This window comes from Macrobrachium nipponense, chromosome 7 (assembly GCF_015104395.2).
Source record: "Macrobrachium nipponense isolate FS-2020 chromosome 7, ASM1510439v2, whole genome shotgun sequence".
Classification (NCBI taxonomy): Eukaryota; Metazoa; Arthropoda; class Malacostraca; order Decapoda; family Palaemonidae; genus Macrobrachium; species Macrobrachium nipponense.
The window spans coordinates 18,616,487-18,637,962 of NC_061109.1; the positions used below are offsets into that span (position 1 = coordinate 18,616,487).

A 21,476-nucleotide genomic window follows, 5' to 3' on the forward strand; every position below is an offset into this window, starting at 1 on the left:
AATGTTTATTTCGTAAATGAGGTTCACCTGAATACGGAGGTGACACTGGGAATGTCTACGTTCGAATCGGTCCACTTGGCCCCAATGGACAGTGGTCATTACCGTCTGATATTGTCAGGCGTGTTCACCGCTCTAAATTTAAACACAAAGACTTTCTCAGAGCTATGCAGACTGGTATTTCATATTAATTTCAGGAAATTTTTACTACGTTTGCAAAGTCTTAAAATCGATTTCATTTGAATCGTTGACACATTCGGAGGGATGACAAGCGGTGACTGCATTTTATAAAACCAGAAGATACTTTTGTTAAAAAAAAAAAATAAAAAAAATACAGTATGATAGGCCGTACAATTCATATTGGATATAAATTGCTGTGATTTTTCTTGAAGACAATTAACTACTTTCGAAATAACGGGATTATAAAAAATGACGTAAACCTTTAAGGTCCTGTCTTTTTGTCAGTTTACGCAGATTATGACTTTTATTTTGGTTCTTGTTGTTCTTCTTGTTTTTGTTGCTGGTGTTATGGTGCTTGAAGGGTCTTCGAAAATTTTTCATATGGTATCATAACACTGCAGAATAAACATAGACCTATTCATAAAATACTGGCGTAAAGAATTGCCTCCCTACTCTTGTTAACTGAAATTTAGTCATTTATTTGAATTAAAAGTAATATCAAGATCTTTATGAATATAGACTGCTAGAATATTCTCCCAATATTAGAGAGAGAGAGAGAGAGAGAGAGAGAGAGAGAGAGAGAGAGAGAGAGAGAGAGATTCTACATGAGTGGCCCCAAAACCAAGTGATTCATGGGCTACTCGCAGACTGGTTTGGATCATCTGATGCATGACTTTTCAGCTATCATATATTTTTCTAATTTGTTAAGTATCTTATGATGCCTTACTACCGTAGCCTTCATTTTCATAGATATGCTACAGCAACCTTATATTTACTCGTCAGAGTAATATAATTTGTTATCCCTTTAGTAAATATATATTCAATACAGTACATTGAAAACAGTTTGATAGTAGTTGTGGATAAAGTTGAGGCAGTCCTAAGATTTGGCCATCCGCGCATGTATGTGTATGTGCTCTTGTTTATACGTGTACATTCCACTTTATGCATATACATTATATGTTGTGGAGTTGAAACTACTGTATTAATTAAAAGCTACTCTATTTCCAACAGATACAAATAGAAGACTATATGCAATTAGAAATTGCTTCAAAATATAAGAATTTGACGTGTAGGCCTAGGCCCTGTCATTGCCTCAAAACATAAGAAATTGACAATTAAGCCTATGTCATGTCATTGCCTCAAAATATAAGAATTTGATGTGCAGGCCTATGCCCTGTCATTGCCTCAAAATATAAGAAATTGACAAGTAGGCCTATGTCATGTCATTGCCTCAAAATATAAGAAATTGACAAGTAGGCCTATGCCCTGTCATTCCCTCAAAACGTAAGAAATTTACAAGTAGGCCTATTCATGTCATTGCCTCAAAATATAAGAATTTGACTTGTAGGCCTATGCCCTGCCATTGCCTCAAAATATAAGAAATTGACTTGTAGGCCTAATCTCTCAATTATATTAACATTTGACATGCAGGATTATGATGACTTAATACCCTAACATCGGAACTGGCTGCATAGGTCTATGCTTTATATAAATTAATGTGGTCTATGTCGGATAGCTTATACAGGCCAACAGCGATATATATATATATATATATATATATATATATATATATAGATATATATATATATCATATATATATACATATATAAATATATATATATGTATATATATATATATATATATATATATATATATATATAAATATTATATTATATATATAGATATATATATATATATATATATATATATATATATATATATATAATATATATATATATATATATTATATATATTAAAAAAAAGTAAGATGCGAATGTAATTAGGCTGCACATACAAAATTATCCAAGATCTTCATAATGATATATAACTTGATATATCTTTTATCGGAGATATCAACTGCATATTTCACAACTCCGGTAACGCAAATCTGTGGTGTCATGATTCATGCACGAAACTCAGCATCACCGAACGGAGTCAAATCCTTACGGTAACCATCTGTACTGTTAACTAGTGTGACGTCATTCCCCCTTCGAGAGCTAGCCAATCACAAGCATGCAGTGGGCGGGGCTTAGCTGCAAGCTAGCTGGACTCCGCTATAGCCAGCTTAAGTTCCATCAAGAGAGGCCTATTAACTACACTGAGTCTACACCCCATCCTGTACATGATTTATATAAGTGTATGTGCCTAATACTATTTAAGAATAGTTGTAATAATATATATATTTTTTTTATGTAGACCAACATCTGTGACTCAAATGCCATGCTACATACGAAGTCAAATGCTTCTCTGCTTCTTAGATCATACGCTGAACTATTGCCAGTTGCATCAGACCTGTGTTCCACCCCTCCCCTAGTCAGTACAAGATGAAAGAAAGTGAATATACAGAGAATTTTGTCAAATTAAAACACGGTTCAAAAAAAAAAAAATGATATTAATAAAAAAATTATCTCTGTTTCAAGGCAAAGTGGACTCTGCGACTATCTGTCTTGAGTACGTGAGGCAGTTACGTTTGTAAAATCACAGTTAATTTGACTTTTTTCTAACGTGATTCAAAATGGTTTTTATGTATTTTAACAGACTTCTGCACACTTCGTACATCGTTATTAGTGGCTTATGAGAAACTGTGTCCTAATTTAACAGCAGAAATGGACACGGAACCGTTTCCATCGCGAGTAGGTACGTTAGTGTCCTACCTAAACACGCTTCTGGATAACTTCATAATACTTCTGGTTCTGTTCTCTTCATCTGTATTCGTTTCTTAGATTATATTTCAGGGTCTTCTTTAATTAAATATTATTCTTGCATTCCCTATTCAACGGGTCATAATAGCGGCGTCTTCTCTCGAGGAAATCTGTTTCAATTCTTGAAGTCATCTTTCGCGAAGATTCTACATTCAAGTACTTTATATCGAAGGTGTTCGTCGTCACGTGTTAGTCCTATTGGCGTGAGAAAAGTTGCAGGTGCTAGCTGTTAAGACGTGGATTTTAAAATGTCTTTTTTTTTTTTATTTAATCAAACTTGAGCAACAACAAACGATAAGTTTCCTCTTTCTTATGAAACTTGCAATAATGACTGATATTTTTGTCAGGTCGGAAATGCTTGTGATAACATTAACTACATTGCCATCAAGGTACTAAATTCTGTTTGATTTCTAGATATGGTTAAAATAATGTAGTTTTTATTAGTATCTCGACCCCCTTTTCCCAAATTCTTTGATTTTTCCTACACAAAGGCGTTTGAATGTGATAATTGTTCATGACGAGGAATATTAATTGTATGAATAAATCAGCTGCTTAACAACCTTCTCTGGAAAATGTTGATTAGACCTGCGCTGGACCTGGACTCAGGTAAATGGTCCACCTAAATTTGCCGCAGATAAATAGGCCGAACTTGAGTTATTCCAGCAGCTGCCTTGCATCCATGACCTAAAGCTAATCACAGTTAGTAAGACATACTGCCAGATTTGCAACGGTTCGTTTTCATAATCCGACGGTAAACTGGCAAGCAGTGATGCCAATCCCTCTAACCCTACCCCACCTACAGGAGACGGGAAATTACCTTACCTAACTGAAAATGACCCAACATTCTGCGCTATGATAATACATAATTCTTTAGATTATGTTTATATACAATATCATGAATACTAATAAGCATATTGATCTAAATCTACCTTGTTACAATTACCTTACACTTGAAAACATTGCCCAGCTGTCTAAGATTTTACCCAGATTAACCTACGCGTAGAGCCATTACCCTACATTTGGCAACACTGCTGACATGCCGTTGCCTGGCTCAGAAATGGTGGAAGTAAGTCTGGGATTATCCGCTAGGCCATTGTAGCTCTTAGTCTCTTTTTAAAAGCGAGTTTTTTTGTTGGTGTTATTATTGTTACTGTCTAATGTGTTCAGAAACAATTCCTGTGTATCTGTAAGCAACTGATGGAAAACAGCATCAACATTCATATAAAATCTAATGAAGTAAACAGATTTTTTAATCTCTTCAAATCCTAGATTCTTCCCTGATGGGCGGCACACATTCATGTAGGCTTATGGTTTTAGTTTGCTGTCTAAGGTGCAAGAATTCTCTAAATTTTCTGTAGACGCTGACAGTTAAGTAAGATTCCAACTAGATTCAGTAGTCTCTTTGTGGGATACAAAGAAATATTTTTTTATCGAAATATCAGTCTAAGTAGTTTAGAATTTCTCATAAGTTAGTCTTAAAGTTAGATACTGTGCTCTCCTCTGAACACCCTTACTCAGTTACTCGGTGAATACTGAATTAAGGTAGATTTACACCTATGCACTTTCGTGTTGCGGGCTGTTACGGCATGGGACCGCAAGAAACCGTTACAAAATTGACGCGGTGAGAAGAAAAAATTACCGTTATTGGGCGGCGTGGGGTGGACCCGGGCGGCGGGTTACGGGCACCTCACAGCATGTTCCTGCGGTGCCTAGCGGAGTGTTACAGAGTTGGCGCGGAGTTGGAGCGGTGTTATGGTCGTTGTCGCTATGCCAGGCCACACGCGTTGCGGGTGGGTTACGGTGTTGTTGCGGAGTGCGCGCACATCCGCACAAGTTACGACGTGCAAATTTGCACGATTGTTGCATGTGCACCGTGCCACACCGTGCCAGATATGAACCTTGGGTATATATAGAGGCCTGCCAAGCACATCCTTCATTCCCCACCCAACCAGCATGCAATATGGACCTCAACAGCCTCTCACCCCAGGAGAGCCCAGGGAAGATTTTTGGTTTGGTTAGCTGTCCTAGTGTCTATGTGCAGTTCCAGGTCATCAACGGGTTGAGAAGACGTACTTAGGAGTGCCACAAGCCCAACCAGCACCAACGCAGGAAAGGACGGCAGGTGACAGGGCGGATTTGGGCTCGGGAGTGGCTGGACACGGCTGGCAAACTACATGGATGACTACGACCAGCTGCTACAAGAAACTGTAAGCAAGGACACAAGAACTTTCTACGCATTCTACCCTGGAATTGTTCGAGGAGATGGGTCGAAACAAGGCTGACGCCCCTGCTTAAGAAGAAGGAAGGAACACGGAACATGTGGGTGTGCAAAAGAAGTGGGACTGCAAGTTGGCGGTTCACTCTCCGCCACCTGGCAAGTGGGGAACGACTATACAAGCCTGCAATACAGCTTCAGAGTTCCTCCAACAGGAGTTCCAATATTGCCGATTTGGCTTTATTCCCGCATTAGATCTGCCAAGCCCTTTATCGACACATACAACCAGAAAACCTGATTGAAGAATGCCCCAAGGAACACCAAAGAAGAATGGAATGAAACGTAGCAAACAAATGCTTCGCCTCCAAGGGTGGAGGCTAACGTTCAATTGTGTGGGGATGGCCCTGGATTGGGAAGCATGTACGCGATCCGAAGAAAGACCCAAAGGTGGGAGGATTCACTGTAATTTCCTTCAATTTACAAGAAGTTTCACAGCATTCGTCCTCTCATCAATTCCAAACAAAAGTACTATATTAGCTTTATGTATATTACACAATTGTACAACCAAAAACGAACAATGATAATATACATATTAAGTTTTATAGATAAAACCTTTATAAAATAAAACAGAAATTCCCAACAAAACTAAAATAAAGGTAGAATACTTAACCTACTCAAGTTTTATTAAATCAAACTTTAATTAGAACATTATCTTTCTTCTTCTTGCTTTCTTCCCAGACTTTTTCCCCATTTTTATTTTTATAGGGGAGTCGCCAGTTTCGGATGAAGCCGTTTTCCATCTATTTCTATTTCTTGCGCTTCATGCCTCATCAATTCCCTTTCTCTTATGTTAAATTCGTCCTTCCTCACGAAGGTCCTTCCATTCTATCTTTCTTGGTCTCCCTCTCTTTCTTCTTCCTTGCACCTCCACTCCCATAGTATGTCTCCCAGCGTGGTCCTCATCTCTCCTCAACAGGCTGTCCATACCATCTCAGCCTCCCCCTCCTGACTTACTTTCTTTTGATACTTCCAACCACCTTTAGATTGAGCCCCCGTTAATGTAGTTCATTTCTTTGGATCCTATTCCACTCTTATGTTACCCCGCCAGACATCCACCTAAGCATTTCTCATTTCTGCCACATCCAGTCTTCTTCTTGCTCTTGCTTTTCTCATGCCTTGACTTGTTTCCTCGTACCATGACAGCATTTGCTGTTCTTACCAACGGTCTTGTTGAAATTTTCCTTTTAACCTAAGCGCACTCTTTTGTCCAAAACAAAGAACTTCCCGAGGACCGCTCCTCCAGTTGTTTCCAGCCATGCCTGTACCCGATGTTTTAACTTTCTTCTCCATACTTCCTCCAGCGTTTAACAAAAGAAAGATCCCAAAAGGGAATACTTAAACCTTGATCAACTCTCCTTAATTTATGCTCTCCCCACCAAGTCTGAATACTTTCTCTATCATCCCCCTCCAAGTGGGGGTGGTACACATATATTCTGTCTTGGATACTTACATATTCTCATTCCTCTGTCCCTCCAGTACTTTGTCTCCATCTTTCCAATTTGTTCACTTCCAGATCTTCCCTGCATCTGCTGCACACAGAACAATATCAATCCGCTATACAAATATGTTTTTCCATGGTAACTGTCTCCCTTACTTCCTCCTCCTTATAAACACTCCATCACTATGTTAAAGATAAACTGGGCTCAGAGCCGACCCCTGGTGTAATCCTTACTCTCACCTTCAAAAACCTCTGTCTCCCCAACAGCTGCTCCACCTCACTCTCGGTAAATACAATTTTCCGGTACAGCTCTTTGTATCAATTCGCAACTAACTTCCTCTGGCACCATCTTCTACCCTCAGAGCTCGCCTCCATACCGCTTTCTTGTCTCGGGACTCTGTCATAAGCCTTTTCAAGGTCAACTGAAATACCTATGTTAGGTCCCTTTATGTCTTTCCCCGAATTTCTAAACCAGTGAAGTTTTGCCTCAGACAAAATGTACCATCTGTTGTTCCCTTGCCCTTCATTTAAATCCCATCTGCTGCTTTACCTATTTGTTACTTCTTCTCTCAGTGTTTAGCATCTATTCATTACCTTTCCAGTATCCTTGTCAAAGGTGTGGGACATCAAATTTAATTGCCCTATAATTACCCACCACTCTTGGACATTGCCTTTTCCCTTTAAAAAATTCTGGGATCAATATACTCCCACGCCGCACTCATTGGTATCTTTTGTTTGCCTGGTTTCGAAGGATCGTTTATCGATAAGATCGCTGACAGTAATATTCCCACTCCTTTCATTCTCCTAAATGCCTTTTCCGAATGCCTCCACCGGGATCATTGTTCTGGTCCGGTTTGCCTTCCCATTCTTCATCCTTCCTTTCAGTGGCATTTAGTTACCGCTCTTGCCTAGAAAACCTCATTACCAATGCCAAATGGTTCACTTTGCCCATCCTCTCTTACTTAGTCTATTATTTTTCTTCGAATTTAACAACATGTTTCGAAAATTTATTCTTTTCCATCTTCTTCACAATGTCTTCCCCTTTCCTTTCTAAGGGCCACTACAACCCTCTTTGATTCTTTAATTTGTTTGGATGTGTGTTATTATCTTTGGCTGCTCTTTATTTCTAGCCGTTTGATAGCCTTCATCAATCTTCTTTAATTCCTTCCTTTGTCCCCAAGCTCATTATTACATCATCATCATACGACGTTTGCTTTCTAGCTTGGGCTACCACCTTTTTCACCTCCCCCTTTGTTTTTCTCCTTGTACCTATTTCTGTCTTCCCACTGACTGGTGACTCTTCCCCATCTTTTCTTTTGCCTCCTTCTTCAATCATTTTGTCCTACTACTTTCTCAAGTTGTCATTTCATCCCACCACCAAACCTAATCCACCTTTTTCTTCCCATATGATAACCAGATGTCTTCTCCTAGCAAGCGTCCTTTCCGCGGATTGCCTTCTTTATTACTGGCCTGCAATTTTTCGGTGCCCAACCAAAATTCTTAGAACATTCTTCAATACCTATATCAAATATCCTCCAAAACCCATCCTCTTAAAACTCTCTCTTCTTATTCCCCTTCCTTCTGTAATTCGTACCCTGTTTAATTTTCCTTATCCCTTTAGCTTTGGTTTTTCTTTCCCTTTTCCAAATTTTCTTCCTCTCAGAACTTCAAGTCCCCAATTTAACATTAGGCCAAGGGGGCCCTGTTGTTTGGGGGGGGGGGGGGCCTTAAACAAATTGGTTTCCCGGGGGCCTCTCAGGGGGAATAAAACCTTTTTGGCAAGTTTTTTCTTTGGGGGCAAAAACCCCCCCACTTTTCCCACCAGATTTATCCTTTATACAAGAAATAGTCTATCTGGAGAATCTTCCCCCTCCAACTCCCTATAGGTTTATTTTAAGGTGTTCCCACCTTTTCTTTCTCAAAAATTGTGTTTAACTATTGCCGAATGTCGAATGACCAGCCAAAAAGCAAAGTCCCATCTTAACCACTCTCTCCTTCCTGGGTTTGGTTCTCTCCCCGCCCAATTCCAATGGCCCCCGCCATGCCACCCCGCCCGCCCAATCGCCTCATTTTGTTTCACTTCCCGACATGGCCATTTCTCAAAATCTGCCCCAACTAATCACCCGCCTCCTCATGGCTTTCCAGTTCCAGTTTTGGCATTATTCCATCCCAATGTTCTCCCAGAAATTTTCCCTTCCTCTCTTCTTACGTGTGCAACCAACTTGTGGGATGCATATGCGCTTAATAAATATTCGAGAATCTTCCTCCTCAATAACATATCTTCAATCTGATGATACCGGTCCATTCTTTTCTATGCCACTTCTAGTTACCGAAGTTTTGTTTAGTTCACTAGACAGTACTTATGCCAAGGACCTCCATTTATCTACCTTGTTTATTGCTCCACTATAATATAGCTTATTAGTCCATCCCCTCCCAACTCTTTAGCTTTATTTCCTTTCCACCCGCGTTTTTCTTGCACAATCGCACACCAACAATCTACTTTCTTTTCTTCCTCATCAAAGTCAGCCCAATTCTCTACCTACCCCTCCCAGTCATGGACCCAAACATTTAGCTGACATACTCTTGAACCCAATGTTTGAGCCTCGCTTTGTCTTTTAAGCTGCACCCCTCCGGGCTCCTGATGCAGTAGCCCTCGACCTTAGCCGACAGAGGATTTTAAGGGTGCGATGTCCTCTGTTGGCGTCGTTTTACGGGAGTAACGGCCCTGAGCAGTTACCCTCTTTCCAGTATTTCGGCTCATTCCCATTTTTGGTTTTCTGGCACAGGATTTTTACAGCCGGAATGCCCTTCCCCTGACCCAACCCTCCCTACCCTTTTATTCCTTCCGGGCTTGGGACCGGCAGGCCCTCGGACATTAAGGTTGGTTCCCCCCCAGGCTATATAAAGTAAAACAAAAAAAAATTATTATTTTTCTTACTATATTTCAAGGGTTAAATAAATGTTGTTTTGAGGAATTATTTTATTTTACTAATTCCAGATTTTAATATCCTGTTTTAATTGCTAATTTCTTACTTTGAAGCCCCCCCCCCCCCCCATATAATGGAAGCCTAGCTCCTGGATTTAACCGCCAGTGATGGCAATAGTAATTTAACGGCCAACTCGTAACTACATGGTTCATGTCAGTTATAATGTAATCACATGTCTTATTATCATCCAAATTACAATTCCTATTAGAATGGAAACAATATCAAATATACTTACAATTCACTTTACAACCATGTAACTATCATTAATTCAAATAACATTTATTACATTAAAAGAAAAGTTACAAGCTATTTTCAATCTTGCTTAGTTTTATCTACAGTTTGATTTTTTTTCTTGTTAGTTTGAATTACGTTCCTAATCATACAACTAATATTTGCTAAGAATATGATATCATGGTGGTTTGTTTAACTGCTTAAAACACTATTCGGCTTTGCGTGTTTTAAACAATTAATAACCAAGGGTTTCGTTTACCGTTCACTCGAAAGGTTGAAACGTTTTCAACGCTTTATTTAAGTGGAAAATCTCTTAAAGAATCTTTATTTACAAAAATATTATGTTAATAATAATGTAGTAATTAATCATTTTCTACCCAAGTTACATAAAAAGACATTTAATCTAATTAAAAAAAAAATAAAAAAAGTATTTAAATTTATTTATTTGAGAACGAAAATAAATCAATCCCCTCGAAGAATGCCGAGTTTTTCTCGGCATGAACAAGGAGGCCGATTTCTTCTCGGCATTGAAGGTCTGGTTCTCCGCCTGTAGAGTTTTTTCTCGGCAAATCGGGGGAAAATTCGGCATTTCGGCAACCCTGCCCAGTGGTCAGTCAGGCCCCTTTTATCCTTCCCAGAATGAGCGCCAACCTTCCATCCAATCGACCTACGGAGACGCCTTAATACGCCGCACGCCCCGCAACATGTGCGCGGCATGTATTAATCGTGTATGAGGGCGCCGTAAAGGCACCACAAGGGCCCCGCATGGCACTGTGACATCAGGCTGCAACACTCCTTTGCGGGAGGTACGGCGTCGCACCACATCACACCACGTGCGGTGTGGTGTTGTGTGGCACGGAACCATGCGGGTTCTTACCTCTTGTTGCAAGGCCGCGCCACACCACATACAGCCTCGTGCGACTTCATCGACCCGCCAGACGCCGCTCAAAAATTTGAAATGATTTAACAGTCTTCGCCTGCTCCCGCCAGCGAGGTGGCGCGCTTTTGGTGCGTTTATAGTGCGGTTTGTAACGGTTTCTTGCGGTCCCACGCCGTACTAGCCTGCACCATGAAAGTGCGTAGGTGTAAACCAGTCTTTACACGTCACTTTTAATGCTGCGATGTAAAGTAACTTACTTATATTGCATTTAGTACTATGCTTCATCGCTTTTTCCTTCAAAACTACTTTCTGCTATAGTTAATAATGTTATGAAAAGTAACTCCTGTAAACTTTTATGATTTTTAATTCGTTGTTTACCTAGATGTTACTTTAGCTTTCAAATGATTTATGGTATAGATAACTGCACTCGTCATATTCCACTTTTGTTGTTAGATTTAAAAAGAAGGTTAACTCAAAACCAAAAATAAACTCCAGATGATTTAATGTCCTATCTTTTGTACAGTATTTGAATATTCAAAGGTATTCAGTCACTCTTGCAAGTTTGATTTATTCGCCTGATATTAGTACTATGTCAGTATAAAAACATCATCTCACTATGGAGTTAACTTGTAGCTCAGTGTCCCTGATATTTTAAGTCGTCGAGAGGCCAATAACAAGACACTTAATGGATGTAATCTATCTCGCTGACTTCATACGTTCCCTTTTATGGAACTTCAAAGGGGAACTTCGCAGATTGGGTTGTAGTTTCCCAGACAGGAGACGTCGGCGATGAGGAAGTGCGACTCCAGATCCAAAACTGCGCAGTTCAGGGTCTTGTCGTTAAGGGGCCTCAAGGTCAGGGCTTCGTCGCAGTCGTACCTCCAGTAGGGGGCGCCCATGGGGACGCTGCCCCCATCAGTCCATCGCCAGTAGCCTTCGGCATCGTCGTCAGAGGCGTCTATCCAGTAACTGGAGTGGTCTAGGCCTACGGGAAAGAGACGAGGAACCATTGTTCATGAGCATTTTGTGATTTCGTGTTCTGAGTTTGACACTCTTGGAAAACTCAGATGTCACAAGGCAAAGTAGAGTTTTCCTTAGATTTTCTGTTAAGAAAATGCAATGTGAACGAAAGAACAGCACAGAGGAAGAACACATTTGCAAAGGTGACGAGAAAAAGGACGAGATTCTGAGAAAGTGGTTTGACTTAGACCCTTTCAGCAGGTTCTCTCAATCAAGACCATCTCGAATGGGCCAGTTTCTTTAATTTTCACGCTTCAAAGAAGAGATAATTGCAATAGTTGTAGTCAAGCAGTGACTAAGGGAAAAATTGCAATTCTTGCAGCCTTTGATCTTATATAAACTAAGTTTTATCTTATTCCATCTTCATTCAGTGATATCCCAGCAACAAGGATACTTCGGATATTAGATCAAGCTTGTCTTTGAACGAAGGCATCTTCTGCAAGGCACAAAATATCCCCATTTCAAAAACCATCTATTTTTGTAAGTCAGTAAAGGGACTGGTGATTATTACCCATGGAATGTTGGTATTTTGCTTTTATTATTCTTGTCTGTTTCTATAAACTGTGTTTATTGAGGAGGAAGATTGAGTTTTAAAGAATGGCCATTCTATATTTGGACCAGATTACTATGCGGCTCTACATTGGAATTTGAAAGTAAATATTATAACACACAATTGACAAAAGCATAGATATAGTATTCCCGTGATATACAAATAAATAAATAAATAAATAAATAAACAACCAGAGAAGCGTAAATATAAATTAGAATGAAATTTAGACATTCAAGGTGATTGAATGGTTCTCCACCAAAACTTTTAATCATTTTACATTCAAGACAACAGAGTCAGCACAGGCGGCAAGGAAGGAATACCGTCTTAGGCCCATGTAACATAGCTCATCGTTCGGGTATATTTAGTTCCGAATTGCTATTTACCAAATGCTCACCTATATTGAGTGGAATGCTTTTCGTTTAACCTGAGTTCGTCTGTCAAGTGGGAATGTTTGAGTATTCATCTAGTGCAGGGGTCTCCAAGCTAAGGCCCAGGGACCACCACAACCGAAACTAATATTCAAAAGCCAAGTATGAGTAAGCCTCAGTTTTACCACTTTCAGCTAATGGCAGTCTTCTCCCTTCCCCTTGGTGCTGGTAGCCTGGTACCTACTATCCTTGGAATTACCATTTTCATATTTAAATTGCCCAGTTTTGTTTTGAATATCTCCCATTTGCTGTACTTTAGTTTGAAATAATAAGATATATGGAAATGACTTTTTTTCAGTGGGCCGCAGAGATGTGCAAAGTACACAATGTGGTCCTCATCCTGAAAAGTCTGGAGCACTCCTGATCTAAAGCAACTGTATGTGAGGATGGAGGAAGAGTTGCGTAGACTTAATGGAAGTGTGAAAATAATCCAAAAAGCTCAGCCACATCTCTGACTTCATAGTTACCGTATTTCAGGATGTAATTGATGAGTTCTGCAAGCTGCGACGCGGTCAGAATCTTGGCGAGTGTGGCGCCCTCTGCCTGCCTGGAACAGTAGAGTCTCATGTCGTAGTAACTTCCGGATTCCAGAGTGTCAAACAGGAGGCACTGGTTGCCGATCACCTCAAATGGAAACGGGCAGCCTAAAAGAGGTGGAGGAAGAATGATAAAGGTGACAGACAGAACTTATTTTTTCGTAGGCCTATGAGAATCATGAGTAAAGTAGCGCTGTGCTAATCATGAGTAAAGTAGTCCTATACGTATTATGAGTAGGGTAGGCCTATGCGAATCATGAGTAAAGTAGACCAACAAGTAGTCCTATGTGAATCAGAGTAAAGTAGTCCTATGCGAATCATGAGTAAAGTAGGCTTATACCAATGTTAATTAAGTAAAGTAGGTTTAAACAATTTTAAAGTAAAGTAGGTCTATTCGAATTATGAATAAAGCATTCCTGAGAAAATCATGAGTAAAGCAGTCCTATGCAAATCATGAGTTAAATAGTGCTGTGTAAATCATAGTAAAGCGGTCCTATGTGAATCATGAGTAAAGTAATCCCATGCAAATCATAAGTTAAGTAGTCCTATGTTAATTTTGAGTAAAGTAGTCCTATGTGAATTTTAAATAAAGTAGGCCTATGGGAATCATGAGTAAAGTAGTCCTATGCAAATCCTGAGTTAAGTGATCATATGTGAACCATGAGCAAAGTGATCCCGTGCGAATCATGAGTTAAGTAGTCGTATGTGAATTTTAAGTAGAGTAGGCCTATGTGAATCATGAGTAAAGTGGTCCCATGTAAACCATGCGTAAAGTTATCCCATGCAAATCATGAGTTAAGTAGTCCTGTGTGAATTTTAAATAAAGTGGGCCTATGTGAATTTTAAATAAAGTAGGCCTATGTGAATCATGAGTAAAGTAGTTTTATGCAATCATGAGCAAAGTAGTCGTATGCATATCATGAGTTAAGTAGTACTAAGTGAATTTCAAGTGAACTAGGCCTATGTGAATTTTAAATAAAGTAGGCTTATGTAAATCATGAGTTAAGTAGTCCTACGTGAGCTTTAAGTAAAGTAGGCCTATGTGAATTTTAAATAAAGAAGGAGTATGAGAATTATAAGTAAAGTAGTCCAATGTGAATCTTGAGTACAGAAGTCCTATGCGAATCATGAGTTAAGTAGTCCTATGTGAATCATGAGTAATGTATTACTATGCGAATCAGAAATAAAGTAAGCCTATGAGAATTATAAGTAAAGTGGTCCTATGCGAATCATGAGTAAAGTAGGCCAATGTGAATTATAAGTAAAGTAAACCTATGCGAATTGCGGGTTACGATGAATTTCTAAGGAGTATTTTGGAAAAGAAAAAGTACCAAGATTTGACGAGGTCTTTCTACTCACCTTGAACCACTGCAGGAGCCAACACGATGGCGCACGCCGCTGGGGATGGAACCAATACACAAATCAATTTAAGGTAGGTACATCGTTGCCTGAGAGCTTTCATCATTCATTTTTATTATTCATTGAGAATAATAATAATAATAATAATAATAATAATAATAATAATAATAATAATAATAATATAGGTAATATTCATACAGGAGATAATACCAAATAAGTTCATACTTATGACGAAGGTAAAAACTATTGTTCAGTTCCAGGATATAGATTGCTTAGAAAATACGCTACTTCCCAAATTTAACAAGCAAAAACTATTACTTTATATGATGGCCCTTCTCTAGACCATGGAAAAACTTTCTTATAGCAAATATACATCTTCGCTTACTCGGGGAGTAAGCCTACACACCACTTTGTTGTTGTTGTTGTTGTGGGGGGGGGAGGGTAGGAAAGGTCTATGAAAGAGCATAAAAAGGTCTGAAAAAAGATGGCTCTCATTGAGTATAAGATGCAGGAATTATAGGATAGGATATTTATGGTTTATTTATTAGAATGACAACTTAGAAAATAAATAATTTGCGTGTTAAGCATCACATAAAATTATCTCTAATAAAACACAACATATTTATCTTTATTTTGTTGGTGAAACGAGGCTCTGAATGGTCGTAGATTTTAGCAGGTTTTAACTTACATTAAAAGTTAGGCATATAATGCTTGCGACTTATGCGTGAGGGGGGGAAGGGGCGGGGGGAAAGCTTGACACGTCCCGAGTAAGCTGAAGGTTGGATCACGCCTTTTTTTAACTTGTAACGTGCAGTTGAAATGCAGTGTCGATGGTCTATGGCTAAAAATATCATTCTTGATAACTTATCTGTATTACACGAAGTCCAATATATATATATATATATATATAATATATATATATATATATATATATATATATATATATATATATATATGTGTGTGTGTGTGTGTGTATGCATATGTATATATGTAATATATACATATATATATGTGTATATAATATATATATATATATATATATATATATTATATATATATATATATATAGATGTATGTGTATGTATGTGTGCGATTAATGTTGAAAAGAAAAAAAACTCTTACCTAAAATCAGAGTTAGTTTTCCCATTTCGAGTGCTTGAGGGAGAGTGCTGAATCCCATCTTTGCAACTTAGTATTTATCGGCTGTCTCTTATCTTGCAACAAACGAACGCTCCACGTCACACGAGAATAATAATAATATAAAAACACACACGGGCTCCCTCTTGTCTCAGCTTTCCTAGAACTTGAATGGAACCGAATATCTATGAATTATTATTCTCGAAAATGCCTCGACCTCATTTCCCTGGAGTTGTTTTTTCGACCAGATTTCGAGGGTAAAATGTCTTCGCCCATTTCTCCTTATTTCAGTTCCCCGTAAGAGGCGCAGTGCCGTCAGTGCACCCCACGAAGTGCAACTGTACCTACTAGGCATGACTCAAGGTTCTTTGCAGCGTCCCTTTGGGTCACTAGCTGCAACCCCTTTCATTCTTTTTACTGTGCCTCCATTAACATTCTCTTTATTCCATTTTACTCTCCACTCTCTTCTAACAATTGTTTCATGGTGCAGCTGCGAGCTTTTCCTTCTTGTACACTTTTCTTATCTTTTCGTTTGCTCGGGGAGTAAGCCTACAAACTACTTTGTTGTTGTTCTTGTTGGGTGGGTAGGAAAGGTCTCTGGGAGAAACAGAAATGGTCGTAGAAAAGTGTTTCGAGTTGATTTAAAGATACAGGAATTATAGGATAGGATATTTAGGATTTATTTATTAGAATGGAAATGTAGAAAATAAACAATGTGAATGTTAAACAGTGCAGAACGATTATCGCCAATGAAATATAGCTTATTTATCTTAATTTTCGTCGGTGGAACAAGGCTCTCTTTGACTGCAGGTATGAGCACGTTTTAATATACGTTAAAAGTTAGGAATATAATGTTTGCAACTTATGTGTAAAGGGAAAATCTTGCACGTGTCCCAAGTAAGCTGGAGGTTGGATCACGCCATGTTACTCTCAATATCTCTTTCAGTGCTGAATGACCTCATCGGTCCAGCACTTAGCCTTTGGTCTAATCTTCTATTCGATTAAAGTTGAATTTTGCAAATGCATTTCAGAACTAAGGTCACAGGTGAAATTAGTCTCCTCAAGGAATAATGGATTTTTTGGTCAAGAAAGTCTACCGAAGAGAGACTTTCTCCTGCAGCACAAGAGGGCAAATAAATAAAGAGCAATAAGCGGTATCTCACTGGAAGGTGAACTCTAATTTTGGGTGACACGCGTGGCTTTTAGAATGAGGTTTTGTTAATGATAAAAATTACAGTATATAGGCCAGTAAATGAATAAAAAGAGGTCGTAAAATGAATGAGAAGGTCACAGATTTTTATGAAAGGTCACAGATTTTATAAAAGGTCACAAAATTATTAAAAATGCCACAAAATGAACAACAAAAAGTCACCAATTGAATAAAAAGGCTACAATTATAATTTAAAGGTCAGAAAATGAACATAAATTTCACAATAAGAATGAAAAGGTAAAAGAAAACGAAGAAAAAAAAATCAAGATCACAAACTTAATGAATAGGTCACGTGCATAAAAATTCCCAAAATGATTAATGAAAAGGTCACAGAATTCAAAAAAGGTTACAAAATTATTAAAAGTGCCACAAAATTTATTTAAAAAAGTCTCCAACTGAATAAAAAGGTCTCATAAAATGAACATAAAGGTCACAAAATGAATGAAAACGTAAAAAATGAATTAAAGTATTATTCAAAGGTCACAAAATGAATATAAAGGTTACAGCATGAATGAAAAGGTAAAAAAGAATGAATGAAAAAGAAAAAAAAATTGAGGACACATTATTGATAAACCGATCGCATAAATAAGAATTTCTACAATGAATGAAAAAAGCCAAAAAATTAATAAATAGGTCACCAAAATAACTGAGAAGGCCACAAACTGAATAAATTCTAAATTAACGATTTTGGAGAAGTTATTCGTACACAAACCAGTAACTACCAAAACTTGCAAGTAGCGTGGGTGACAAAATTCTATCCAGGCATCAATGAATCAGCTGTTGCATGAAGGGTAAGATGAGGTAGATTGTGCTTGAGTGGAATTTCTTAGAAAAAGGATACTATTTATATTCTTTTTATTCAGAGCTCTGAAGGTTGGAGACTTCTACGTACACTATACGTATGGCTAGAGTAATTTATATGTGTACGTAAGCGCGCACGTCCATATACATACACACACACACACACACACACACACCACACACATATATATATATATATATATATATATATATATGTGTGTGTGTGTGTGTGTGTGTGTGTGTGTATGTGTGTGTGTGTGTGTAAGTATATGATTTTATCAATCTGATAAAATCATTTATCAGATTGAATTATACACACACACACAGACACACACACACGCACACACATATATATATATTAATTAAATTATATTATATTATATATATAATATTATTATTATAGATATATATATATTATATAATATAATATTATATCTATATATATATAGATATATATATATAAGTGTGTGTGTGTGTGTATAATTCAATCTGATAAATGATTTTGTCCTTGGATTTACTTCTTATCTTATAATTTGTGCTTGTGTCATTCTCTGAGGGATGGTTCCCAGAAGCAGATAAGCTCCATCCTGCCTTGGAAAGTCATGATAAGATTGTGCCAAAGGGAATGAAGGCGAAAATATTTTTCACGGGACTCTTGATAACAATGAGGGAATTCAGCGCAGCTTTTGAAGATGAGAAAAAGGAAACCTTTTTTCGTTTCCACCTAAAACCTATCTGTCACTTTTAGTTCATTTCACCTGCGTGGGAGTGGTTGTATCTTTCGGTGATAGCAAACGAATTCCCACGCGAAATCGTCATTGACTACATAATAATTGTTGAAAAAAAATTATAATTGTGCAAAAAAAATAATAATTGCTTTAAAAACAGTAATTGTTTTGAAAATAATAATTGTTTTTAGAAAATAACAATAGTTTTGAAAATAATAATTGTTTAAACAAATAATCAGTATTCTAATAAAAATTATAATTGCCTTGGAAATAGAAATTGTTATGGGGAATAATAATTGCTTTAGAAGTACTAATTGTTTCAGAAAATAATATTACCTTCAAAATAATAATTGTTTTAAAAATATTAATTGATTTAAACACAAAAAATGGATTTAAATAATCATTATTATTCCAAAAATGATAATTAAAAAAAGAAAAATTATTGTTTAAAAAATTAATTTATAAATAATAATTGCTTTATAGAATAATAATAGCTTTAAAACATAATAATTGGTTTAAAAATAACAGTTTTAACAAAATAATAATGATAATTAAAAAAAGAAAAATTATTGTTTAAAAAATTAATTTATAAATAATAATTGCTTTATAGAATAATAATAGCTTTAAAACATAATAATTGGTTTAAAAATAACAGTTTTAACAAATAATAATGATTTATAAAAATAATAGATTTAAAAAGAATAATGATTTATTAAAATAATAACTTTTAGAAAATAAAATAGTTTTAAAAAATAAAAATTGTTGTAAAAAATAATAGATTTAAAAGTGATACTTGTTTTAAAAAATAATATTTTGAAAATAATAATTGTTAAAAAGTATAAATCATTTTGAAAAATAATAATTATTTTAAAGTATAACAATTGATAAAAAAGTAATAATTGTTTAAGAAATAATAATGGCGTTAAAGATTATAATTAAAAAAAATAGTAACTGTTTTAAAAACAATAATTGTTAAAACTAATAATTGTTTAAACAAATATTATCCCAAAATATAAATAGCTTAAAAATAATTATTGTTTTAAAAATAATAATAATTTGTTAATCTTTTTAATAATTGGTTTTAAAAATAGTATAAAAAATAATAATAGTTTTAAAACATAAGAATTGTTAAGAACATAATAATTGTTTTGAAAATAATAATTGTTTTGAAAATAATAACTGTTTAAAATAATATCTTTAAAAATATTGATTGTTTAAAAAAATTGATTTGAAAATAATAATTTTTAAATAATCATTTTCAAAAACAATAATTATTTAAGAAATAATTATTTTAAAAAATGCAATTGCAAATGATTTTTTTAACTGGGCTCAAAGGCCAGGCACAGCTACGTTTCCTGTAATGTTTGTGATATACATAAGAATTATCTCGATGATGTTCCTGTCTATAGTTTTTGCTTTTTTCTTTTTTTCTAAAGATATTCGCTCTCTCTCTCTCTCTCTCTCTCTCTCTCTCTCTCTCTCTCTCTCTCTCTCTCTCTCTCTCTCTATGAGTGTGTGAGTGTGTTTGTTTTGACACCCAATTTGTGTCTAAAATACTGTGTTTCATATAAACAGCAAATAAGTCAATAAAAACATAGTAAAATTATAGAGAGAGAGAGAGAGAGAGAGAGAGAGAGAGAGAGAGAGAGAGAGAGAGAGAGTTTCTAATATTGTTAAGACGTATCTTTGGACGAAAATATATTTACTCATTTTCAAATAATTCCAGCACTGCAGAATGATTATTGTTCTTTGTAAAACACTCACTATGTACATTAATATATTTATCATTTTCAACATATACATACATTGCAGGAAAAGAACCAGTTGCTTTCTAGACTTTATGCAGAAAGCACAGCTCGAATTGACGTGTAAACATATGATCCAGTTCCCGTTTTTTTTTTTTATGAATATCTCCGTCATCATCAATTACCCTTCGGCAAAGAAAACGAGAAAGGGGTTTTTGAGGCTTAAATTCAAGCTGACTTATACGAGTTTTTGATCACAGCTTTCCTAAAGGTTCTAAGTTAATCTGAAGGTTTTTACGGAATGGGAGGAGACTTTCTCTCTCTCTCTCTCTCTCTCTCTCTCTCTCTTCTCTCTCTTTCTGATTTTTCTCACTCCCACTCACCTAGATCCTAAACACAAAAGTGAATGATTAGAACTTATAGTCTCTCTCTCTCTCTCTCTCTCTCTCTCTCTCTCTCTCTCTCTCTCTCTCTCTCTCTCGATGTAAGAGATCTTATCGTAGCCTCCAGTTCGTCACACCCATTTGACCTCCATGCCCAAGAAAGATCACACGAAAGCAAGCAAGCACGGTGATCAATCAATGCTCCCACATGAGATTCTCTTGAATTTTCAGCTCTTCAGAATCCTTGCAAAGACTTTCCGTTAAAAGCGTGAAGACGTTACTCAGGGTGATTAGATAACAGAGGACATTAAGGAGGGAATTAGAGTATTGTCTTCGATTTCCTGAGTTCGACCCTGTTTTGTGATGATCGTAAAAAACTTCTTCTTCTTATTCTTAATACATGTGATCACACACAAACCAACGTCTTCTTGTCTTCTTTGGTGTTCTCGTGAGACAGATGGTCCACTTAAGGATCAATCAACCTCCAACCTATTCGACTTATATCTTCTTACCATGGACAAGAAAGGGCATTTTAATGAAGTTGAATCGTCTAATTCCATCTACTTGTCACTCGGCCTAAATATCTTGGACTTGGTTTAGCTTACTAGGACCCTGGAACACCTACCATATCTTTACTATGTCACCTTTTGTTAGACGTACCCTGGGACTTGGTCAAAATGCAGGTATTCCCCTTGTGACGAAGGAAGACAGGTGTCATATATCAATTTTTCCGAGGTAGACCTAACTCCCCTGATACGTGTGCAGACACAAACTATAGTAGATTCACATCAACCGTGCATTTGATATCTAGGCTAGTCCATTATGACGCTCCTGATTGGCTGTTGATAAGCTAATCATAGGGCTGGGAACTTTGTCTCTCTCGAGAGTT

At 36.8% G+C, this 21,476-nt stretch overlaps 1 protein-coding gene across 1 annotated transcript; it reads right to left on the bottom strand.

The window, feature by feature from the left end:
- Positions 1-11,175: 11,175 nt before the first annotated feature.
- On the bottom strand, positions 11,176-15,825 carry LOC135217480 (uncharacterized). Its single transcript, XM_064253399.1, has 4 exons — positions 15,706-15,825; positions 14,584-14,622; positions 13,156-13,332; positions 11,176-11,675 (listed from the first exon to the last, which is right to left on the bottom strand). The coding sequence occupies exons 1-4, from the start codon at positions 15,761-15,763 to the stop codon at positions 11,425-11,427; spliced, it is 525 nt and encodes a 174-aa protein (XP_064109469.1). The 5' UTR covers positions 15,764-15,825; the 3' UTR covers positions 11,176-11,424.
- Between the last annotated feature and the right edge of the window lie 5,651 nt (positions 15,826-21,476).